General features: G+C 38.0%; 2 protein-coding genes across 2 annotated transcripts in view; both read left to right on the top strand.

Moving 5' to 3' along the window:
- The first annotated feature begins 10,051 nt into the window (after positions 1 to 10,051).
- LOC117032065 (zinc finger protein 157-like) lies at positions 10,052 to 26,025 on the top strand. Its single transcript, XM_033123222.1, has 3 exons — positions 10,052 to 10,190; positions 24,863 to 25,006; positions 25,286 to 26,025. The coding sequence occupies exons 1-3, from the start codon at positions 10,052 to 10,054 to the stop codon at positions 26,023 to 26,025; spliced, it is 1,023 nt and encodes a 340-aa protein (XP_032979113.1).
- The window catches only part of LOC117031781 (zinc finger protein 37A-like), a 49,143-nt gene continuing 37,023 nt past the window's right edge, over positions 13,967 to 26,086 (top strand). Inside the window, exon 1 of the mRNA XM_033122478.1 lies at positions 13,967 to 14,012. The gene's annotated coding sequence lies outside the window, so the exon portion shown is untranslated. The remainder of the gene's footprint in view (positions 14,013 to 26,086) is intronic.

The raw sequence follows: 26,086 nt of genomic DNA on the forward strand, positions 1-26,086 counted from the left end.
AAGAGTTCAGTGATGCAGCCTGAGTATTTCATGTTAATTTTAGTGAAAGAGCAATGCCTTATCCTGTATGTCCTTTAATGTAACTAAGTTGTTTGTGAATCATTCAGAAAATTAACTACGTTGTTTAACCAGAGAGAATTTGAGTCAATGAAAAGTTGTGTTTAGTCCACGTGACCACTTCCCGTCTCATGTGGACAGGTGGTGCCTCCCCCGCAGGGTCCTTCCTTTGCCTCCCAGCTGATCCTCCCCAGTTGTCTACATGCTCCCCAGAGCAGCAGAATGAACACACCTCAGGTGAACTCTGTTCATTTCCCACTTTGTATTGTAATGGATTTACAGTGGTACCTCGGTTTTTCAACGTAATGTGTTCCAGAAGACCTTTCGAATTCTGCAACGTTTGAAAACAGCCGACAGCTAGGTCTCAGGATCTTGCACTTAGCGGAAGCTGTGTGACATGTTCGACTTCCGAGGCGTGTTCGAAAATGGAAGCATTTACTTTGGAGTTTACGGCGTCGTAAATCGAAATGTTCGTCAATGGAGACATTGGAAAACCGAGGTACTACTGCATGAGGTTAGTAAGGGTCCATATATTCAATGCAAAAGGAGAAGTAGAAAGAAAGCCAATTTTGAGAGAAAATATAAACAGTTTCAGCATTAACTCTGATGTCTGCTGTTTGCTCTTGGTAGGTAACCTTTGATACGTATATTCCCTCTAATTGCCAGTTTGCTGAGATTTCAGTTTAGTCATGGACGTAGTTTGAATTATGTCAAGTACTTTTTCTGCATCTGTTGAAATAAAGACGTAGCTTATTTTCTTTAATCTATAAATACTGTGAGTAACAAAATGAATTTTCCAATATTAATTCATTGTTTTTCTGTATACATCCTACTTGCTGATGAGTTGGCTGGGATCTTTCTGCTTGTAGTTATAAATAAGTGTCTGTCTCACATTTAGGTGAGCCTATCATTTCCTTTTCCTGTGTTCCCATCCCATTATACTGTTATTGTCATATTAGCCTGAGACAAAGAATGTGATACTTTCATTTTTTTTTCCTTTGTGTAACATTTTTTACCCTGTATTTTATATGATAAAATTTTCTTGTTTTTTGCATGAGGATTTTGTGTGAAGATTTTGAGTATCAAATCCGTTTATTAAAGATCAGGTCTCTCCTATATGTTTCTCTCACCATGTATGTTTCAAAGAGCAGAAGAAGTGTTTAATCAATCACGTGTTACAAATTTTTTACCTTTTTCTTTTATTAGTTACCATTTTTTGGTGATATGTAAAAACAATCTTACTAAACCAAAGTCACAACAATTTTCTTTCCTGTTTCGTAAGTGTTATAATTACAGTCTGTGATCTTTTTGAGTTGACTTTTTTTTTTTTTGACTTTTTTTTTTTAATTGAGTGGGGTGACAATTGTTAGTAAAACTACATAGATTTCAGGTGTACATTTCTGTATCACATCATCTATAAATTACATTGTGTGTTCACCACCCAGAGTCAGTTCTCCTTCCATCACCATATATTTGATCCCCCTTACCCTCATCTCCCACCCCCCAACCCCCATAACCTCTGGTAACCACTAAATTACGTTCCCCAGATTAATTTTCAAAACCCCGTGGCCATCTTGTGGTTACTGATTGTTTTCTAATCCCCTCACCTTCCCCGTTACCCCCACCCCCCCGCCCATCTAGCAACTCTCAGTTTTTCCTCTTTGTCTCCAAAACTGTTTCTGATTAGTTCATTCACTTACTCTTTTCTTTAGATTCCGCATATAACTGAGATCATATGGTACTTATCTTTCTCTGTCTGACTTATTTCACTTGACATAATGTTCTCTAGGTCCATCCATGTTGTTGCAAATGCTAAGATTTCTTTCTTCTTTATGGCTGTGTAATACTCCATTGTATAAATGTACCACAGTTTCTTAATCCAGTCATCTACTGATGGACATTTCGGTTGTTTCCATGTCTTAGCTATTGTGTATAGTGCTGCAATAAACATAGGAGTGCATAAAGATTTTTGAATTGGAGTTTTTGGATTTCTCCGGATAGATACCTAGGAGTGGAATTACTGGATCATAGGGTAGTTCCATTTTCAGATTTTTGAGATACCACCATACTGTTTTCCATAGTGGCTGCACCAATCTGCAATCCCACCAACAGTGCACAAGCGTTTCCTTTTCTCCACATCCGCGCCAGCACTTGTTTGTTGATTTATTGATGATAGCCATTTTGACTGGGGTGAGGTGGTATCTCATTGTGGTTTTTATTTGCATTTCTCTGATGGTTAGTGAGGTTGAGCATTTCTTCATATGTCTGTTTGCCATCTGTATGTCCTTCTTAGAAAAATGTCTCTTCAAGTCCTCTGCCCATTTTTTAATTGGGTCGTTTGTTTTTTTGGAATTGAGTTGAGTGAGTTTTTTAATAGATTTGTGATATTAATCCCTTATCAGATATATCATTGGCAAATATCTTTTCCCATTCAGTAGGATCCCTTTTTGTTTTATTGATGGTTTCCTTTGCTGTGAAAAAACTTTTTAGTTTGATGTAATCCCACATGTTTATTTTTTCTCTTACTTCCCTCGCTCGAGGGGATATATCAGTAAAAATCTTACTCCGGGTAATATCTGTGAAGTTTCTTCCTATATTTTCTTCTAGGTATTTTATGGTTTCAGATCTTACATTTAAGTCTTTAAGCCATTTTGAATTTATTTTTGTATGTGGTGTAAGGAGGTGGTCCAGCTTCATTTTTTTGCATGTGTCTGTCCAGGTTTCCCAGCACCATTTATTGAATAGACTGTCTTTACCCCATCGTACATTCTTGCTTCCATTGTTGTAGATTAAATGGCCATATAGGCATGGATTTATTTCTGGACTCTCTCTTCTGTTCCATTGATCTATGTGTCTGCTTTTATGCCAGTACCATGCTGTTTTGATTACTGTAGCCTTGTAGTATAATTTGAAGCCAGGTATTGTTATACCTCCCACTTTGTTCTTATTTCTCAAGATTGCTGAGGCTATATGGGGTCTTTTATGGTCCCATATAAATTTTAGGATTATATGTTCTATTTCTGTGAAAAACGTCGTTGGTAGTTTGATAGGAATTGCGTTGAATATGTATATTGCCTCAGGCAGTATGGACATTTTAACTATATTAATTCTTCCTATCCATGAACATGATATGTGTTTCCATCTATTTATATCTTCCTTCATTCCTTTCTTCAGTGTCTTATAATTTTCTGAGTACAGATCTTTTACTTCTTTGGTTAAATTTATTCCCAGGTATTTTATAGTCTTTGGAGCAATTGTAAATGGGATTGTTTTTTTAATTTCTCCTTCTGATGTTTTATTATTGGTATATACAAATGCAACTGATTTCTGAATATTAATTTTGTATCCTGCTACTTTACTAAATTCATCTATCAGCTCTAATAGCTTCTTGGTGGAGTCTTTAGGGTTCTCTCTATATAGTATCATATCATCTGCATATAATGATAATTTTACTTCCACTTTACCAATTTGGATGCCTTTTATTTCTTTTTCTTGTCTGATTGCTGTGGCTAGAACTTCCAGCACTATGTTGAATAGAAGCGGAGATATTGGGCAACCTTGCCTTGTTCCTGACCTTAGGGGGAATGGTTTTAGCTTTTCCCCATTGAGTATGATGTTAGCTGTGGGTTTGTCATATATGGCCTTTATTATGTTGAGATATGATCCCTCTATTCCCACTTTCTTAAGGGTTTTTATCTTAAATGGCTGCCGGATTTTATCAAATGCTTTTTCTGCATCTATTGATATGATCATGTGATTTTTATTTTTCATTTTGTTAATGTGGTGTATCACATTAATTGATTTGCGGATGTTGAACCACCCTTGCATACCAGGGATGAATCCCACTTGATCATGGTGTACGATCTTTTTAATGTATTGCTGAATTCTGTTCGCTAATATTTTGTTGAGGATTTTTGCATCTATGTTCATTAGAGATATCGGCCTGTAGTTTTCTTTTTTTGTGGTGTCTTTGTCTGATTTTGGGATCAGGGTGACAGTGGCTTCATAAAAAGTGTTTGGGAGTCTTCCCTCCTTCTGGATCTTTTGGAAGAGCTTGAGGAGAATAGGTGATAATTCATTTTGAACGTTTTGTAAAATTCACCTGTAAAGCCATCTGGTCCAGGGCTTTTGTTTGTTGGGAGACTGTTGATTACTGATTCAATTTCCCTGGTGGTAATCAGACTATTCAGGTTTTCTGTTTCTTCTTGAGTTAGCCTTGGAAGGTTGTATGCCTCTAGAAAATTGTCCATTTCTTCCAGATTGTCAAATTTGTTGGCATATAGTTGCTCATAGTAACTTCTTAAAACTTTTTGTATTTGTGCGGTGTCTGTTGTCATTTCTCCTCTTTCATTTCTGACTTTATTAATTTGGGTCCTCTCTCTCTTTTTTTTTATGAGTCTGGCTAAAGGTTTGTCAATTTTGTTTATCTTCTCTAAGAACCAACTCTTGGATTCATTGATCTTTTGTATTGTTTTTCTGGTTTCTATTTCATTTATTTCTGCTCTGATCTTTATTATCTCCTTCCTTGTGCTCCCTTTGGGCTTATTTTGCTGTTCTTTTTCCAGATCCCTTAAGTGTGAAGATAAACTGTTGATTAGTGATGTTTCCTGTTTCTTGAGGTAGGCTTGCAAAGCTATGAATTTCCCTCTTAGGACTGCTTTCACGGCATCCCATAGATTTTGGGTCGTCGTGTTTTCATTTTCGTTAGTCTTGAGATATCTTTTGATTTCTTCCTTGATCTCCTGCTTGACCCATTCATTATTTAGTAATAAGTTATTCAGCCTCCATGAATTGGTGTGTCTTCCAGTTTTTTTCCTGTAGTTCATTTCTAATTTCATAGCATTGTGATCAGAGAAGACAATTGGTATGATTTCAATTTTCTTAAATTTATCAAGACTTGTTTTGTGGCATAACATATGGTCTATCTTGGAAAATGTTCCATGTGCGCTTGAGAAAAACGTGTATTTTGCAGCATTGGAGTGAAATGTTCTGAAAATATCGATTAAATCCAAGTGGTCCAATGTATCATTTAAGGCTGTTGTTTCCATATTGATTTTCTGTCTGGAAGACCTGTCCCTTGTTGTCAGAGGTGTGTTGAAGTCCCCTACTATGATAGTGTTACTGTTGATCTATGTCTTTATGTCAGTCAGTACCTGTTTCATATATTTAGGTGCTCCTATGTTGGGTGCATAGATGTTTACTAGGGTTATGTCCTCTTGTCGGATCGATCCCTTTATTATTATATAGTGCCCATCTTTATCTTTTAATATGTTCTTCATTTTAAAGTCTATTTTGTCAGATATAAGTATCACAACTCCAGCTTTTTTCTCATTTCCGTTTGCATGAAATATCTTACTCCAACCCTTCACTTTCAGCCTGTGTGTGTCTTTTGTTCTGAGGTGAGTCTCTTGTATACAGCATATACAAGGGTCTTGCTTTCTTATCCAGTCAGCCACCCTATGTCTCTTGATTGGAGCATTTAATCCATTTACATTTAAAGTGATTATTGATAGGTACATAGTTATTGCCATTTTTAAATTTGTAGTTAGTTTGTTTTGATCTTTCTTGTATTTGCAGAAGTCCTTTTAGTATTTCTTGCAATGCTTGCTTGGTGGTAATAAATTCCTTTAGCTTATTTTTTTCTGGAAAGCTCTTTATCTCTCCATCAACTTTAAATGATAGCCTTGCTGGATAAAGCAATCTAGGTTGTAGGCCTTTGTTTTCCATCACTTTGAGTATCTCCTGCCATTCCCTCCTGGCCTTCAATGTTTCTGTAGAAAAGTCATTTGATAGTCTTATGGGAGTTCCCTTGTATGTAACCCTCTGTCTTTCTCTTGCTGCTTTTAGGATTCTCTCTTTGTCTTTAAGCTTTGCCATTTTAACTATTATGTATCTTGGTGTGGACCTGTTTGGGTTTATCCTGGTTGGAACTCTCTGCACTTCCTGGGCTTGTATTTCAGTTTCCTTCATCAGGTTGGGGAGGTTTTCGGACATTATTACTTCAAATATGTTCTCAATCCATTGCTTCCTCTCTTCACCTTCTGGTATTCCTATGATGCGCATGTTGTTGCGCTCGATGTTATCCCAGAGGTCTCTTAAGCCATCCTCATTGATTTTTATTCTTTTTTCTTTCTGTTGTTCCGTTTGGGTGATCTCTGCTACCTTGTTTTCTAAGTTGCTCATTCGATCCTCTGCTTCATCTAACTTGCTTGTAATTCCTTCAAGTGAGTTCTTAATTTCGGTAATTGTGTTCTTTAGTTCTAACTGGTTGTTCGTTATGATTTCTACATCCTTCTTTATGTCTTCTCTAAGCTCCTTAAACATTCTTATCACCAGTGTTCTGAACTCTGTCTCTGAAAGGTTGGTTACCTCTGCTTCATTTGGTTCCAGTTGTGGAGGTTTCTTCTGTTCTTTTATTTGGGACGTGTATCTTTGTTTCCCCATTCTGGCTGACTCTCTGTGTTTGCTTTGATGTTTTCGGTAGATCCCCTAGAGTTCTTAGTTCTTGCTAGGTTATCTTATGTAGTATGTGTCCTTTATATTTGACTTGCACTACTTCGTTCTTCTTCTCTGCGTGTGCTCCAAAGGTGACTCTTGTGTTGTGTATATTGTCCTGTTCAAGAAGATCTTTAATTGCTTTTTGCTTGTGGGTAGGTGGGGTTAACTCCTGGGCTGACTCGTTGTGAGACTTGGCTCTGCCCACTGCAGGGCGTTCTGCTGCGTGAGGGTTGACCACTTAAATGTGGTTTGGCCTCTATGGGCTCTAGTGCCTGCAGAGAATTCCCTCTGGGTGTGACTTGTAGGTCAAACCCAGTAGTACTCTGGTTTGGTCTGGAGTTGGCCTCTGGATATGTTGAATCTTGTGCCTCTTAAGTTGGGCTCTGGTAGGGCAGTTTCAGAACAAAGCAAGTCTCCAAGCACAACAACAACAACAACAAAGAAAAAAATCACATACATTCACATGTAAAAACACCCGATAACCCCCACTCGACACAGGCAAAGATATTAAAGATATAAAGATAAAGCAAAACAAAACAAAACAAAGCAAAACAAAAAGCAGCGCCAGTCTTGGCTTAAGCCCACCAAATAATGTCCAGGTTGTCCTCTGCTGTACCAAAGAGCCCCCTGCTTATTGTGTAGGGAGAGCCGGTCACCTGGTGCCCAGAGTGACTTGGGGACTGTAGATTTAAATGCGTGGGCCTGAGGGGTCTGGATGATAGTTTTTACAAAGTCAGTGCAGTTTCTGTCCTTGCCTGCACATATGCACACTGAGAGTAGCACCACCAGCCCCGTGTCCAGTACTCCTGAGTCTTAGGGCACTTCTTCAGTGTGTGTCTGTATGGGGGAGTGCGGGCGGGAGATTTCTGAGCTGCTGAAAGCCCAGAGCTGCGTCTGCTGCTTACTGCTGATCCCTGGGAGTGTCTCTGCAGTTGCACTTGCCCCGCCTAGTCAGGCAAGAAAGGGTGGGGGCTGGGGGTGGAGGAATCTCTTCTCTCCTAGCCCAGCCAAAATCACACTCTTCCCAGCCTCTTCCCTGGGTCAGGGCTGCCTGTCAGTCTTCCCAGAGCCTGAGCACTACCAGGCTCCTCTGTAATCTGACACTACTCCTCAGTTCAGGGGCCAGTTTAAGTCTCTGGAAGGGCGGGGGTAGGATTGGAAGAGCGGGGGGAGGGGCCCAGGTATGGAGTCTGTGTTCTTTGTCCGCCCTAGGGCCCACTAGCCGCCCTCCCGGCGGAAGAAATCAGCCGTGGGACGTAGGGAAAGAGCCCACCTCCTGGTCTCTGTGCTCTCCGTTCGCCCTGGCATCCCGTGCGTGCCCGGAACTGCAGGTGTCACGGCGGTTTTCGCCGCCGCCGCAGCCGCCACCACTGCCGGCCGAGACCCCGCCGCAGGCCCGCGCATTTTCACTCCGCTCCGTTCCTTCCTTCCCCTGCTCACCCAATTAGCGCACCTTCAAGTAATCCTTCCACGAGTCTCTTAGCTGTTCTGTGTGATGAACAAAGAGTTCTTTGATGGGTTATAGGTCCCGTTTGTAATAAAATCCGGAGGAGAACTCAGAAAGTGCGCCCTGCTGCCGCCATTCCTATGACGTCATCTCTTGAGTTGACTTTTATGGTGCAAGGTATAAATCAAGATTATTTATTTTTGGTGATGTATATTTGATAATATCAGCAACACTTCTTGAAAAGAATATATCTTCTCCATGGAATTGCTTTGGTACCTTTGTTAGGAATCATTTGATTCTTCATTGTTTGTATTTCTGTTTCTCGAGTCAGTATTCTCTGCTGTTGATGTGTGTCAATCCTTTTGCTAATACTATACTGGCCTGATTATTGTTGCTTTAAAGTGAGTCTTGAAATCAGTATTGTGAATCTCCCAACCTTGTTCTGTTTTCATTATTGTATTGGATAGTGTAAATCCTTTACCTCTTTCTAAAAGTTTTAGAATCTACCTTTCTGTCTTTAAAATGTGCCCTGATGATTTTCTGTGTGATTGCAGTGGCTCTGTATATCAATTTTAGACCTCCCTTTTATGTCCAAAATTATGTGACCAACACTGCAGTGTATAATTCCATCCCTATGTTGATAGACATCTTGAATGCAAATGGAGAACATCTGCCTCACCGTGACGCTATGCCCATCCCCTTACTTTTGTTCTTCTATCTCAGCTTATGGCTGAGTTAGAGAAACCCAGTAGTCTTCCCTCCTGTATGTCTCCTTTACTACTCACATGGAATATTTACTTCTGCTACTCTGGTCACCAAATGGGTAGTTTTAGTTTCCCCACCAAACAACTGTCTCCAACACCAGGTGGGCGTCTTTCAGTTTAATTCATCTGACACTATGTACCTGGAGATAGCATCAGATCCCACAGGTAAAGGACTCAGTTCTACAGCACTGCTTCCACCCCACTTCAGGTACCAACTGCAAGTCCCAGTTGTCACCTGTGCTTCTGACCTGTGGGCTATACATCTGAGGTTCCCAGGACCCCTCCTTGGGTTTGATTAATTTGCTAGAGCAGCTCACTGAACTGAGGGAGAGGCATTTACTGATTTATTAAAGGACATGATACAGGTGAACAGCCAGATGAAGAGATACATTGTGTGAGCTCTGAGAGGGTCCTGAGCACAGGAGATTCTTTCCCCATAGAGTTGGGATGCATCCTTCTCCTTATACATGGCTGTTACGTTTACTAACCCAGAAGCTCTCCAAATGCATCCTCTAGTGGTTTTTGGAGGAGTCATCCTGTAGTCATGATCACTTACTAACTTTATTTTCATCCCCTTTCTCTCTCCTCTAGAGAAGTGGGAGGCAGGGCTGAAAATTGCAATCTTCCCATTGGTCTCTCTGGTGACCAGTGCCCGTCCTGGAGCCCACCCACAGTCACCTCATTAAAACAAATGATGTTCCAGGTGCTCCTGTCACTTAGGAATTTACAAGGGTTTTAGGAGCTCTGTGCTGGGAACCAGGGGCAGAGACCCATATATCCAGATGCTCCTCTGCTTAGGATGGGGTTACATCCTGATAAACCCATTGTAACTTGAAAATACCATAAGTCAGAAATGGAGTTAGAACAGCTAACCTACTGACCATCGTAGCTTAGCCTAGTCTCCATTCATCATGCTCAGAACACTTACATTAGCCACCAGCTCGGCCAAATCATCTAACATAAGCCAATTTTGTAATGAAGTGTTTAATATCTCATGTAGTTTATTAGACGTATCATTTTCACAGCATCATAATGGTAAAAAAAAGTTTCAGTTGAATCATCAGAAGTCAGAGCATCTGTATATGTATTTTCCCTTACGTCACAGTGGCATCAGCATTTACCAGTTATGTGAATACCTTCAAAGTGTAAGACAGTGACAGGGCCATAGTAGGCATCTGTTACAAAATTTTGTTTTAAATTCTCAACAGTAATCCTGATACAAATTAGTTTTTAAAGGTATTTGCCATTTCAGCTGTTTCTGAACCCTTGTGATTGAGTTAGAAATATGCTGTTACAGGCCTCAGTGTCCTTCAAGGACGTGACTGTGGAGTTCACCCAGGAGGAGTGGCAGCACCTGGGCCCTGCTCAGAGGGCCCTCTACAGAGACGTGATGCTGGAGAACTACAGCCACCTCATCTCCGTGGGTGAGTAGACCTGACCACCTGACTCCCTCTGAACTGCAATTCTGTTTTCTCTTTCTCCTTTAAAATTCAGATTACCTTTATTGGGATGGAATTAACAGACAGTAAAAGTCAGTAATTTTCAGTATATAATTTGATGAGTTTTGGAAGTGTCTAGGCTGTCACAACCACCAAAATACTGATACAAAATACTTTGGACACCCCAGAAAGTTTCCTTGTAGCTCTTTACAGTAATTTTTCTCTTCCCATCTCTCTCCCTGGATCCTGTCAACCACTGAAGTACTTTCTGTTGCAATAATTGTGCCTTTCTAAAATTTTATGTACATGATACAGTATTTACTCTCTTTTCTTGCTTCTTTTACTTAACTCTATTTTTAATTTTATTAAATTTATTGAGATGAAATTGTTTAATAAAGTTAGATAGCTTTCAAATATGTAAGTCTATAATACATCATTTGTAATTTCCATTGCGTCTTCACCACCCAAAATATAATCTCCTTTAGTCACCATATATTTGACCTCTCTTTACGCTTTTCTGATCCGCCTTTTCTTCTGGTAACCACCATACTGTTGTCTGTCTGTGAGTTTTTGTTTGTTTCCCTTTTTTTTTTTTGTCTTGTACATTTTTTTGCTTTCAGTTTTATATGCTATACATGAGTGAAGTCATATGGTTCTTGACTTTTTCTGTTTAATTTACTTCACTTAGCATGATAATCTCAAGATCCATCCATTTTGTCGCAAATGACAGTAAAGTATTTCATCTTTTCTCATGGCTGAGGAATCCATTGTATATACGTACTAGGTCTTCTTTATCCAATCATAGACCAACGGACACTTTGTTTGTTTCCAGGTCTTTGCCACTGGGAATAATACTGCAGTGAACATAAGGGTACATATATCTTTACAGATAAATATTTTCAGATATTTGGGGAACATACTCAGAAGAGAGATTGCTGGGTAACATGGTAATTGTATTCTTAGTTGTTTAAGGAACCTCCGTAGTGTTTTCAGTAGTGCCTGTACCAATTCACATTTCCACCAGCAGTGTATGAGGGTTCCTTTTTCTCCCACAACCGCTTCAGCATTTTTTATTATTTGTTGATGACATTCATTCTAACAGGTGTGAGGTGGTATCACATTGTGGTTTTGATTTGCATTTCACTAAAAGCTAGTGAAGTTGAGCATCGTTTTATATACTTGCCAGTCATTTGTATGTCTTGGGAGGAGTGTCTGTTCAAGTCTTCAGCCCATTTTTTTAATTGGATTGCTTGTTTTTATTAGTTGTCGTTGAGTTATATGAGTCTTTATATATTTTGGATATTAACCCCTTATTAGAGGAATTTTTGCAAATATCTTCTCCCATTTGGTTGGGTGCCTCGTTGTTTTCTTGATGGTTTCTTTTGCTGTGTAAAACCTTTTTTGTTTGATATAGTTTCATTTATTTATTTTAGCATGTACTTCTCTTGCCTTTGAGAGGAAATGCATAACATCTTCTCTAAGATCTAGGTCCATAAGTTTTGTACCTGTGTTTTCTTCTATGTACTTAATTGTTTCAGGTGTTACAATTAGGTCTTTGATCCATTTTGAGTGAGTTTTGGTGTATGGTGACTAATAGCAATCTAGTTTCATTCTTTTGCATGTGGCTTTCCAATTTTCCTAGCACCATTTATTGAAGAAGCTTTCTTTGTTCCATTGTATGTTTTTACCTCGTTTGTTGAAAATTACTTGCCCATATACATGTGGTTTTATTTGTGGGCTGTCATTTCTTTTCCAGTGGTTCGTGTGGCTGTTTTTCTGCTAATACCATGCTGTTTTGATTGTCTCTTTGTAGTATATTTTGAAGTAGGGAGTGTGATCCGTCCACCTTTCTTCTTTTTTCTCAGGAGTGCTTTGGCTAATCAGGGTCTCTTGTGGTTCCATACAAATCTGATGATTAATTTGGTTTTTTTTCCTTAAAAAAAAAATGCCTTTTGGCTTTTGATGGAGATTGCATTAAATCCATATATTGCGTGAGGTAATATGGCCCTTTTAACTTCCTGTCGAAGAACACAGAGTTTCTTTCCATTTCTTTGTTTCACTTAGGTTTGAGATTCATGCATTCTTTTGTGTATCTCACCATTTTTTTTATTCCTAGGTAGTATTTCTTTGAATGCATATACCACAATTTGTTATCCTTATACCTGTTGATAGAGACATAGGTTTTTCCTTATTTGTATGTTAGGAATGGAGCTGCAATGTCCATTTAAGTACAAGTTTTGTTCAGACATTTGTTTTCATTTCTCTTGTGTAAATATTCCGAAGGATGGTATTATTGTTCTTATGGTCACTTTATAGGAACCTGCCCGATGTTTCCAAAGTGGCTGTGCCGGTTTGCGTGCCCGTTAGCAGTGTCTGATAGTTATGGTTGCTGTACATCCTCACCTGCGTGTGGGATTGGAGGTCACTATGGTTTTTTGTTTTTGTTTTTAATAAACAAATATTGATTTCTCACAGTTGCAGAGGCTGGAAGTCCAGGCTCATGGCCCCAGTAGACTCGATGTCTGGTGGAGACCCATTTCTGGGTTGCAGGCTGCTAGCTTCTCACTGTGTTGCCTTACGTTTGTTGTTGTTGTTTGTTGTTGTTGTTGTTGTTGTTTTAAGATAGTGGATGTCTTTGTATTTTCTGGGTTTTAATTTGTATTTTCCTGATGACTAATTAAGTTGAACATCTCTTCTCATACTTTTTGGCCATGCATATATTTTGCCTTTTGAGATGCTCATATCTTTAGCCCATTTTTAAAGAAACCGTTTTTTTTTAAATAGTTAAATTGAGTTGACAGAGTTCTTAATATAATCTAAGTAAAAGACCGTTATTAGATGAATATTTTACTAAGTTTTCTGCCTATCTGTTGCTTGCTTTTATTTTATAACTGTGTCTTTGAAGAGCAGAATTTTCTATTTTTTTTAATACATCATTGGTTTTTCTTTTATATTTCATGGTTTCTCTTTCTTTTTAAAGAAATTTTTGATTAATCCAAAGTCATTAAAATTTTGTCCTGTGTTTTCTTGAAGAATTTTTACAATTTTACATGTAGCCCCATGATTCACTGGCAGTGAATTTTTTTTGTATGCTGTGAAATAAGACTTTTTCCATATCTGTGTCTAGCTATAATGACATCATTTACTGAAAGGATTATTATTTTTCCATTGAACTGCCTTGGCTTCTTTGTCAAAAAAAATTGACCATATAACTGCAGTTCTATACCTGGACTCTATTCCGTTTAGTGGTTCTGTGTGTCTGTAACGCACCTAATTGATCATATAGTGTTGTGGAAAGTTATTAAATAAGGAGGATTTAGTCCTCCAAATATATTTGTCATTTGAAAATTATTTTATTATATATTCTTTGTCATTGCCATATAATTATTAGAATTTCTAATCAATTTCTTCAAGAGTTTTGCTTGGAATCCTAGTTGTGGTAGTCTTAAGTCTTTAGAATGGTCTGGGAAGGATTTATATTTTAATAATATTGAATCTTTGATCCATTGAAGTGATAGTATGTCTCTCCTTTTCATATAAGTCTTTACTTTTTTTAATATAATGATTTGTAACTTTAACTGTGTATGTTTTACACATACTTAGATGTATATTATGAAATTAATGCTATAAACGGTATGTAATTTACAGCTTCACTTTGCAATTGTTTGTTGGAAGTGTGTAGAAATCCAATAGATTCATTTATATTCATTGTGTTTTGTAACTTTATTATTCTGATTTATTCTAGCAGATCTTTTCGAGATTCCCAGAGATGTTTTATATCCACAATTATGTTATCTGTGAATAATGGTATGTTACTTCTTCATTTTAAAACTATATGTCTTCATTTCTTTTTGTTTTGTCACTGGCCTGGGCCACCAATATAAAATTGCATACAAGTGGTGAGAGAAGATATTCATGTCTTGTTTCTAATCTTAGAGGTAAAGCATTCATTCTTCACCATGACATACTTAATTAACTGACTTAATTGTAGGTTTTTAAAGCTGCCCTGCATCCATTTGAGGATGTCCTCTAGTCTGCTGAAACTATTTTTTTATTAATTGATAATCATCATTGAATTTGTCAGATGTTCTTTTTCTGTTGAGATAGTTGCATGCTTTTTCTTTTGTATTCAAATTATATTGTGAATTACATTGATTTTGTTTAATGTTCAACTACCCTTTAATTCTGGGATGAACCCAAGTTGTTCATACTATATTATATTTTTTATATTTCTGTATGTGGTTCACTACACTTAAGGATATTTGCACCTATATATTTACAGGCTATTTGTAGATGTAATGTCTCAAAGAGCTGATATCATGGTAATACTTATAAAGGGAGTCCAACAATTTCTACAATTTTCTAGAAGAGATTGAATAGAATTGATATTATTTCTTCCTTAAATACTTAGTAGAAGTCACCGCTGAAGCATTATGCAGTCAAATTCTCTACCACTGAGCTATGCCCCCTTTACCACTGAAGTATTCTGAACCTGGAGTTTTCTTTCTGGGAGGGTTTTCATTAAGAGTGAATTTTTATTTTTTATTAGCTGTAATACAATTTGGGTTACTTCTTTTTTTATGGTAAAATATACATAACATAAATTTACCATTATCACTATTTTTAAGTATAGAGTTCTGTAGCATTTAATATATTCACATTGTTGTGCAACCCTCACCAACATTTATCTCCACAACTTTTTCATCTTCACAACTAAAGCTATCCATTGCACGCTAACTCCCCATTCCTTCCTTCCCCAAACCTATTAACCACTGTTCTACTTCCTGTCTCTGTAAATTTGAATACTCTAGGTAAATACAAGTGGATTTATTCAGTAGTTATTTTTTTGTGTCTGGCTTGTTTCACTTTGCATAGTGTCATAGGAGTGCTATGTTGAACACCAGTGGTGAGAATAGACATTGTTACCTCTGCTGTATTCTCACTCTTAGGGGGAAAGCATATAGTCTTTTCCTGTCCTATTAAATATGATGTTAACTACGTGTTTTTTTAATATTTTTATTAAAATATAGCTAACATGCAATAATATATTAGTTTCAGGTGTACACGATACTTATTGAACAGTACCCACCTAGCACTATACAGTGTTATTACCACATTATTGATTTTATTACCTATGCTCAAAAAGTGATTATGTGGGCTGGCCCAGTGGCTCAGGTGGTTGGAGCTCCATCCTCCTAACTCCGAAGGCTGCCGGTTTTTTTCCCACGTGGCCAGTGGGCTCTCACCACAAGGTTGCCAGTTCAATTCCTTGAGTCCCACAGGGATGGTGGCCTCCGCCCCCTGCAACTAAGATTAACACGGCATCTTGAGCTGAGCTGCCGCTGAGCTCCTGGATGGCTCAGTTGGTTGGAGCGTGGGCTCTCAACCACAAGGTTGCCGGTTCGACTCCCTCAAGGGATGGTGGGCTGCGCCCCCTGCAACTAGCAACGGCAACTGGACCTGGAGCTGAGCTGTGCCCTCCACAACTAAGACTGAAAGGACAACTTGAAGCTGAATGGCACCCTCCACAACTAAGATTGAAAGGACAACTTGACTTGGAAATAAGTCCTGGCAGTACACACTGTTCCCTAATAAAAGTCCTGTTTCCTTTCCCCAATAAAATCTTAAAAAAAAAAAAAAAGTGATTATGTTGATAAGTCCAGCCACCATCTGACGCTATCATAGTATTATTCATCTTTTCCCCCCTTTTTAAATTTTTAAATTAGAGTCAACATTCAATATTAGTTTATATTAGTTTCATGTGCATGGCATAGTGGTTAAACATTTATGTACTTTAGGAACTGATATCCTGACTAGTACCACCTCGCACTATACATAGTTATTACCATATTATTGATTATATTTCCTATATTTACATCCCCATGACTATTTTATAACTACCTGTGTGTATTTCTTAATCCCTTCACCTTTTTCACCCTGCTCCTAACCCCATTCCCATCTATCACCCTGACAGACCTAGTACCCATCTGGCACCATATCTAGTTAGTTCAATATACCCTGCATCCCCATGACTACTGTGTAACAACCAATTTGTAGTTCTTAGTGCCTTCTTTTCACCCACTCTCAACTCCCATCCCATCTTAAAGAAGTCCCTCTAAAATTCCTTGTAATACTGGTTTGGTGGTGATGAACTCCTGCGGTTTTTTCTTGTCAAAGCTTTTTATCTCTTTCCATTCTAAATGGTAGCTTTTCTGGGTGGTGTAATTTTGGTTGTAGGTCCCTGCTTTTCATCACTTTGAATATTTTCCTATCAATCCCTTGTTGCCTCAAAGTTTCTGTTGAAAAATCAGCTGATAATCTTATGGGGGCTCCCTTGTAGGTAACTAACTGCTTTTCTCTTGCTGCTTTCAGGATTCTCTGTTTGTCTGGCCTCTTTGGTGTTGGCCTCTGGGTTCATCTTCTCTGGGACTCTCTTTGTTTCCTGGGTTTATATATCTATTTCCTTCAGGTTAGGGAAGTTTTCTGTGATTATTTCTTTAAATAGGTTTTTATTTCCTTGCTCTCTCTCTTTTCCTTCTGGTACCCCTATAATGCAAATGTTGTTACACTTGATGCTCTCCCAGAGGCTCTTTGAACTCTCCTCAATGATTCTTTTTTCCTTTTTTCTGTTCTGGTTGGGTGTTTTCTGCTACCTGAATTTCTGCATTGGTGATTCAGTCCTCTGCTTCATCTAACCTACTGTTGATTCCCTGGAATGTATTCTTCATTTTCGTTAATTGTATTCTTGATTTCTGACTTTTTAATGTTTTGTATCTGCATTTTTATGTTTCCTATCTCTTCGTTAAAGTTCTCCCTGAGATCATTGAACATCCTTTAACAAGTGTTTGGAACTCTACGTCTGATAGATTGCTTATCTCCATTTTGTTTAGTTTTGTTTCTAGAGGTTTGTACTGTTCTTTTATTTGGGACATTTTTCTTTGTCTACCTATTTTAGGTGCCTCCCTGTGTTTGTTTCTATGTATTAGGTAGGGCTGCTATATCTTCCAGTCTTAGTAGAGTGGCCTTATGTAGAAGTGTGCTGTGGGGCTCAGTGGCGTAGTCTATCTGGTCACTTGAGCCACACACTCCAGGTGTACCCTTGTGTGTGTTGTGTGTGCCCTCTTCTTGTAGTTGAGCCTTGTTTGATAATTGCACACAAGTGGGAGGGACTGACCCTCGGGCTCACTGGTTGTGAGGACTGGCCTTCACTACAGGGGAAGAGTTGTTGTGCAGGGGCTGATCCTACAGAGGAGGATCTCCCTCAGCAGGACTCTGGTGCCTGCCCAATCCACCACTTGGGTGTGTCATTCTTGGAGGCAGCAGGTTGATGCTCCAGCTCATTTTGAAGCTGCCCACTGGGGGCGCCAGCCCCAGGACCACCTTGGAGGGATCTGCTCTAGGTAAAGTTCAGACACAGCCCAGCCCTACCCATGACCACCCAGCAGGAGCAACAAAGAAATCCGCAGATGGCTGCTGCCCATGTGTGCTTAAAAGCACCTTGAGAGGCCAAGCCGCGAACCAAGGCATGCTGCCGCTAGTGCCGGGCTTAGGGCTGTTCAGCCAGAGGTACAGAATACACTCAAGCCAGATGCTGCTGGTGTGGGTTCCATGAACCTTTGAGAGACCCTGGAAAAGTCTGAAGCTTGAGCCAAGGCAGGCAGTTTATACCAAAAAGCCACTGGAAGCAGCTTGGGTGTGTCTCAAAGTTGGGCAGGGCGGGGTCTCGAATCACCAGGGTGTGGAGAATGAACAGTAGAGAGTCATATGGTGAACGCCTGCTTCTGGGAAGAGGGAGGGCTCAACAAAGAAACAACGGCATCCACCAGCTCTTCTGTCCCAGAAAAAGCTGCCTCTTCAGCCCGCGTCCCAAGCAGACAACTCAGTTCCCCACCATGTTTCTCTCCTGCCTTCCCACCTGCTACCTAGCACGGGAGCTCAGAGCCAGTGATTCCTTTGGTTCGTAAGTCTGGGTGTGTGGTCCCTTTAAGAGGAGCACCTGAGAGTCCAGCCGCCCTCTGTCTCCCTCAGTCACATTCTTCACTGGTTTTCACAACCAGAAATTATGAGGCCTTCTCTCCCCAAAACTGGAACCCAGGGCTGGGGTGGGGCTGGGACCTTTCACTCCGCTGGGCCGTGGGGAGGACATCCACAGCTGAAATATCCTTGCCAACCTTTAATGATCACTGTGGCTGTGTGATCAGCCTATTCCGCATCTCTGCCCCTCCTACCAGTCTTGAGCTGGCTTTTTCTGTATATCCTTAGTTGTAAGGCTTCAGTTTAGCAAGGTTTTAGGAAATTCTCAATGATGGTTGTTTTGCAGTTTAGTTGTAATTTTGTTGTGGTCGTGAGAAGGTAATCACAATGTTTACCTACTGCACCATGTTTGATCCTCATCCTGTTTTCTAATGTACGGATTTAGTGGTATAAATTTTTATATCAGCACTGTTTTAGCTGCCTGCCACAAATTTTGATACGTCATATTTTCATTTCATTTTGTTCAGTGTATTTTATTTTTATTTCTCTTGAGACTTCCTCTTTGAGAGATTATTTAGAAATGTGTTGTTTAACTTCCAAGTCTTTGGAGATTTTTCTATAACTTTCTTTAGCTGATTTTTAGGTAGATTTTTATTGTGGTCGGAGAATGAACTATATTTCATTTGTCTTAAACTTGTTGGTTTTTTTTAATCGCCCAGCATATTATCTATCTTGGTACATGTTCTATAGAGTTTTGAAAAGTATGTGTATTCTGCTGTTACTGCGTGGACTTTTCTATACATGTCTACGAGAGCATGTTGCTTGATGGTTTTATTAAGTTACGTATCCTCTTATTTTCTGTCTAATTCTGTCAGGTGCTAGAAAGGGATGTTGAAGTGTCTGATTATATTTATGGATTTATCTATTTCTCTTTTTAATTGTCTTAGTTTTTGCTTCATATATTTTGAAGCTCTGTTGTTATTATGTATACATTTCATATTGTGATGTCATTTTTGTCGATTGTTCCTTTAATCATTATGTACTGCCCTTCTCTGTGTCTCTTAATGTTCAGTCTCTTATCTGATAGTGATATAGCCCCTCAGCTTTTTTTTTTTTACAAAATGTTTGCATGGTATATATCTATTTCTGTTCTATTACTTTTAAACTTCCCTACATTATTACTTTGAAATGAGTTTCTTGTAGACAGTATGTATTCAGATTGTTTTTATATATATGATTGTCTCTGGTTTTAAAAGTTGTCTTTAGATCATTTGCATTTGATACAATTATTGATATGTCAGGACTTAAGTCTGCTGTTTATTATTTATTTCTGTTTCTTTTCTTTTTTCCTCCCTGTAGGTTATTTGAAAATTTTACTGAGTTCCATTTTGATCTGCCTATAGTGTTTTTGAGGTGTTTCTGGATAGTTCTTTTTAGTGATTTCTGTAGGAATTCCATTTTATATAAATTATCAGAGGCTGCTAATGTTCACATTTTATTAGTCTGAGTAAAGTGTACCTCCTTTTACCTTCCCTCATTTATAACTGTTAAGTATTTTCTGGCCACATGCTAATAGCTATATCAGAGAGTTATGATGTTGCTTCCACCATAAACCAGTTTAGAAAACGTAATAGAAGGAATATCTTTTACATATACAGTAGTCCTCGTATATCCATGGTTACCCCAGTCAACCGAGGTCTGAAAAGTTTAAATGGAAAATTCCAGAAATGAACAATTCACAAGTTTTCACTTGTGCATTATTCTGAGTAGCGTGATGAAATCCTGGGCAGTTTTGTGTGGGACAGAAGTCATCCCTTTGTTCAGTATCTCCACACTATATGCTACCATTAGTCCTTTAGTGGCCGTCTCGGTTATGAGATTGACTGTCACAGTATTGCAGTACTTGTGTTCAAATCACCCTTATTTCACTTCATAATGGCCCACGGAATAAGAGTAGTGGTGCTGGCAATTCGGATATGCCAAAGAGAAGCCATAAAGTGCTTCCTTCAAGTAAAAAGGTAAATGTTCTTGACTTAATAAGGATAAAATGTCATATGCTGAAATTGCTATGATCCACAGTAAGAACAAATATTCTATCTGTGAAATTGTGGAGAAGAAAATAGAAATTTGCCTGGAGAGGGAGACCACATTCACATAACTTTTATTGCAGTATATTGTTATAATTGTTCTATTTCATCGTTAGTTGTTAATCTGTTACTGTACCCAATTTATGAATTAAACTTAATCATGGGTATGTATGTTTAGGAAGAAAGAGTATATACAGTGTTTGGTAGTGTCTGCAGTTTCAGGCGCCCATCAGGGGTTCCTGGAATGTATCTCCCTCCTTTAAGTATGATTTCTATAAAAAAGAATGGGACCCAAGACAGTACAATTGGTCAAAGTTCAAGCACTGATCTTGGCACTGGAGGATGCACTAGCCAGTATTGGTCCCATCTGCACCGTTTTACAGACATTTGGGCTATTGCCAATGAACTGACTGTCTGGTTCAACCAATGGCAACTACAATTCCTTGTCCAGGTTAGCCGCCTTTGCGGGGAAAGAACTCTGAACATCTTGCCTCACCGATATCCAAACATGTAAATCAAGGTTGCACATAAGTTTGGCCATACTAAAGCCATAATACAAGGCGTCTTGAAGACACTCCTGATCATTGATCTGCTAGAGTGTGATCGATGTTGAGCAAGGCACTTGTGTCACTTCTCAAAATACACACTGCTGAGCTCTTGAACAAACAACTTTCGCTTTCTTTACAACCTCAGTCTGCAGTCTTTATAGAGTGCAATATTAGCTCATGAATTCTAATCCAGTTTCATTCATCAAACATCAGAGGTGAATTGTATTCGAGTCTGACTCCATTGTTGATGTTTTACTTCTAACTGCCCCCCTCAGAATTCTTGCTACGTAAGATATTTTCATTTGTGAATATTGTTTTATTTCTTTGCTACTAATCTGGATAACTTTTTGTTGCCTACTTGACCCAGCTAGAACCTACAGTACAATAGTGAATAGTAGTGTAGAGAGTGAACATCCTTGTCTTCCAGTCTTAGGGGAAAGCTCCTGCATCTGATCATACAGTATGGTGCTTTCTATGGGGTTTATTTAGTTACCCCTTATCACATCGAAGAAGTTCCAATGTGTTCCTAGTTTGCTGGGTATTTTTATCTTGAAGGAGTGTTGAGTTTTGTCATAATGCTTTTTCTGTATCTATGAAGATGATCCTGTGGCTTTTAAACTTCTATTGATATGGTGAATTACACTGATGGATTTTTGGATGTTACACCAACCTTGCTAATTGGAATAAATCCCAGGTGATCATGGTGTGTAACACATTTAATATGTTTCTAGCTTCATTTTGCTAGTATTTTGATGGGGATTTTTTCTATTGTATTCATAAGAAATATAGGAAGTATTCTCTTTTCTGTCATTTGGAAAATATGTGAAGAATTGGTATTCTTGTTTCTTTAAATGTTTGGTAGAATTCAGCCCTAAAGCCATATGGGCCTGGGCTTTTCTTTGTGGGTAGTGTTTTTGTTACTGATCCAATCTCTTATGATAACTCTATTCAGACTTCGTATTTCTTGAGTTAGTTTCTTTCTTTCCAGGAACTTTTCCCTTTTATCTATGTTATCTAATGTATTGACATATAATTGTTCATAATATTTCTTTTTAATCCTTTTTTATTTCTGGATAGTCAATAGTAATATCACCTCCTTCATTTCTGATATTAATAATTTGAGTCTTCTCTCTTTATTCTGTAGTTAATCTAGCTAAAGATTTGTCAGTTTTGCTGATCATTTCAAAGAATCAACTGTGGTTACATTAATTTTGTATTCTTTTTCTCATGTATTTTTAATCCAGTCTTTATTGTTTGTTTCCTTGTGCTTACTTTTGGTTGACTTTGCTTATGTTTGTCCTTTGCATAAAGATAGGGGTTAGGTTTTTGATTTGAGACCTTTTTTAAGACCATAGACAACATGAGTTTCAACTGCATGGGTCCACTTATACACGGATTTTGTTTCAATAAATATGCAGTTGGCCTTGCACATCTCTAGGTTTTGCATTTGTAGATTCAACCAACTGGGAATTGAAAACCGTATTTTCAATCTGTGGTTTACAATCTGTGGATGCAGAGGGCCAACAGTAGCATTGTTTTATGTTATTTTATATAAGGAACTTGAGCATCTGTGGATTTTAGTATCCGTGTGATGAGGTCATCCTGGAACTAACCTCCCATGGACACAAAGTGATGACTGAGTTTTTGGGGAGTCAGAAGTTATATGTGGATTTTCAACTACATGGGGGTTGGCTCCCCACCACCTGCGTTGTTCAAGGGTCAACTGTATACTTATTTATAGCTATAAATTTCCCTCTAAACACTGTTTTTGCTTCATCCTATAAGTTTTGGTATGTTGTACCTTCACTCTTGGTAATCAAAAAGTATTTTCAATTTCCTTTCTGATCCATTAATTACTTAGATGACTGGTATTCAGTTTTTACATATTTGTGAATTTCCCAAATTTCTTTCCATTACTGATTTCTGATTTCATTCCATTAGGGTCAGAAAAGATACTTTGTATATTTCTCTACTTTTAAATTTATTGAGGTTTGTTTTTTGGCCTAATAAATGGCATACCCTGGTGGCTGTTTTATGTGCATTTTAGAAGAATGAGAATTGTGCTACTGTTGTGTGGAGTGTGCCGTATATATATCTGTTAGCTTTAATTGGCTGATAGTGTTTTTCAAATCTCCTGTTTCCTACCTAGTTATTCTATCCCTTATTGAAAGAGTGATAATGAAGTCTCCATCTGTTATTGTTTAATTCTCTATGTTTCCTTTCAATTGACAGTTTTAACTTTATATATTTTGGGCTCAGTTTTTGGATGTGTATATTTTTATAATTGTTGTAACATCTTTTTGATGGATTTACCCTTTTGTCATTATAAATATCTCTATCTCTAACAACTTTTTTTTAAAATTTAAAGTCTATTTTGTTTGATATTAGTATAGCTTTCCTATGGTTGCTATTTGCATGAAATATCTTTTTCCATCCTCTGAGTTTCAATATCTTTCTATCTTTCAATTTAATGTGTATGTCCTTAGACCGCATATAGTTGAGTGTAGTTTGATCTTTGTTTTTTTGTGTGTTTTTTTAAATCTAGTCTGACAAGCTCTGCTTTTTGTCTGGATTACTTAGTTCTTTCACGTTTAATGCTATTTCTTATAAGATTGGATATTTATCTGCCATTTTTTATTTTGTTTTCTACATGTGTCATATATTTTGGTCATCCATTTTTCTGCTGTTGTTTTGTAGTATGTGAATATTTTTTAATGTAACATTTTAGTTTCTTGAATGATTTTTTTCACAGTATTTTTTAGAGTTTATTTCATTAGTTATTCCTTTAGGATTTATCACATACACCTGCACTTACCAGAATGTACATCAAGTTTATGTTAACTTAATTTTAGAGATGTATAGACAGGTTACTCCTATGTAGGTTTATTCTTCCTGTTCCCCTTCTTGAGGTATTGTTATATGTTAATTTTTGTTATATATGTTAATATATTGTTAAATTGTGTTTGTCTTCATTTCTTACTGGGCATTTCAGTTATTGTTTCGTATTACAGTGGTACCTCGGTTTTCAAACATAATTCGTTCCGGAAGTCTGTTTGAGTTCTGAAACGTTCGAAAACCGAGGTGCGGTTTCCCCATAGAAAGTAATGCAAAATGGATTAATCTGTTCCAGACCTTTAAAATCAACCTCTAAAACAGCAAATTTAGCATGAATTTCACTGTCTAATGATACCATGGATCCATAAAATTTGCGGCATACATAAACCAAAATGTTTGTCAACAGTGACGCTTGAAAACCGAGGTACTACTGTATTTCGTTAGTCTAGTATAGCTTGACTCCCACTTACCTTTTTATGATTTTATTGGGAAATATAAAAATACGTCTGTGTGTGTTAGAAACCGAACATTGCACACATGTGCTCATTGTTTTATAAAGTTACTTTTTAAATCAGTCAAGAGAACTTTCTTTAGTGTATCTTGTAAGGTGGCTCTGCTAGCAACAAACATCTCTCAATTTTTGTTCATCTGGAAATATTTTTATTTGGTCTTTATCTTTCAAAGATCATTTTCCTGATTCTTCGCTGATAGTCCTTTTGTATGAATAGTTATAGTATGTCACCCCACTACCTTCTGCCCTTTACATTTTTTAATGAGGAATCTTAGTGAAGATCCTTTGCTTCTCCACTTTGGAAATGTAAACTTCCCACTTCTGTGTGTGCTTTGGTGATTTTCCATTCTACTTTTTTCTGGTAATTTCCCACCCCAGGTAGTTTCCTGACATGTGTCCACAAATTAGTACCCAAGCAAAGATTGAAGGGACCCTTTTGTAGATCTCCATAGCTCGCTTGCATTCTCTCTCTCTCTCTCTCTCTCTCTCTCTCTCTCTCTCTCTCTCTCTCTCTCTCTCAGTGTAGCTAATAAGCATGAACCTTTGTTAGAACTTAATGTTATTTAGGTTTGTGATTTAGGGGTTTAAGGAGAGCTCTTTTGAGCATCTGAAAATATTTCTGTTTTTTACCTCCCCAAAGAAGGGGTCAAGAGAGTATTGTTTCTGTGCCACTCTTAAACCTGAATCTTCCTTCACATTCAGAATCATCAGAGCCCATACAGGCAACCCACATCCTCAGTTATTTCCCATTTACAAGGTATTGCTCTATAGAACCAGAAGTGATCTTGAAGTTGGAACAAGACCCAGTGTTAGTAGAGAACAACTTTCTAAATGGGAGTTATCCAGGTGAGTTTTAGAATACTGGTAAAAGGTATTCCTAGACAACTGAATCCAAAGTGAGATCTGTTCAACAATGGGCACCTTTCGAAGTTTAGATATTAGTAGTTCCAATAAAATGTGGGTATTGTTAGTTTAACATAAAGGATAGAATGTAATTGTTTTCATTTTTTCAATTAGGCAACACAGTATATCACTTATAACAAAAATAATGAATTTATATTTAAGCAAGATAAAGTTAAATTTTGGAAAATCTATTTATTTATGAATGTAATGAATGTGGGGCAGGATTTTCCTGGAAATTATCCTTCGTTGTACATCAGTCAATTCACACAGGAGAGAAACCCTATCAATGTACTGAATGTGGTAAAAGTTACACCTGGAAATCAAGCCTTAGAGTACATCAGAGAACTCAGACAGGTGAGGAACCCTATGAATATAATGAATGTGGTAAAACTTATTTCAAGAAGTCAAGCCTTAGAGTACATCAGAGAACTCACACAGGGGAGAAACCCTATGAATGTCATGAGTGTGGAAAAGATTTCCACTGCATGTCACACCTTGGAGAACATCAGAGAACTCACACAGGGGAGAAACCCTATGAATGTCATGAGTGTGGGAAAACTTTCAGCTGCAAATCAGGCCTTGGAGTTTATCAGAGAACTCACACAGGGTCGAAACCTTATGAATGGTATGCATGTCGTAAAACTTACATTGAGGAGTCAAGCCTTACAGTACATCAGAGAACTCACATAGTGGATAAACCCTATGAATGTAATGAATGTGGGAAACCTTTCAGCCTCAAAGCAGTCCTTGGAAAACATGAGAGAACACACATAAGGGACACACCATATGAATGTAATGAAGTGGAAAAGCTTTCATCTCCATGTCACATGTCAGAGTACATCAGAGAACTCACACAGGGGAGAAACCTTATGAATGTAATGAAGTGGAAAAGCTTTCATCTCCATGTTGCACTTCAGAAGTCATCAGAGACCTCACGCAGGGGCAAAACCCTACAAATGTAGTGAATGCGGAAACACTTTCACCTCCATGTCACACCTCAGAAGACATCAGAGAACTTAGACA

The sequence above is a fragment of the Rhinolophus ferrumequinum genome, chromosome 12, assembly GCF_004115265.2.
Source record: "Rhinolophus ferrumequinum isolate MPI-CBG mRhiFer1 chromosome 12, mRhiFer1_v1.p, whole genome shotgun sequence".
Lineage (NCBI taxonomy): Eukaryota > Metazoa > Chordata > Mammalia > Chiroptera > Rhinolophidae > Rhinolophus > Rhinolophus ferrumequinum.

What these genes read in the sequence shown, in the direction of transcription:
- LOC117032065 (XM_033123222.1), top strand. Translation starts at nt 10,052, where the DNA reads ATGCTGTTACAGGCCTCAGTGTCCTTCAAGGACGTGACTGTGGAGTTC. An exon ending in CAGCCACCTCATCTCCGTGG is followed by an intron (nt 10,191 to 24,862) that starts GTGAGTAGACCT and finishes CTTCACATTCAG; the next exon opens with AATCATCAGAGCCCATACAG. An exon ending in TCTAAATGGGAGTTATCCAG is followed by an intron (nt 25,007 to 25,285) that starts GTGAGTTTTAGA and finishes AATGTGGGGCAG; the next exon opens with GATTTTCCTGGAAATTATCC.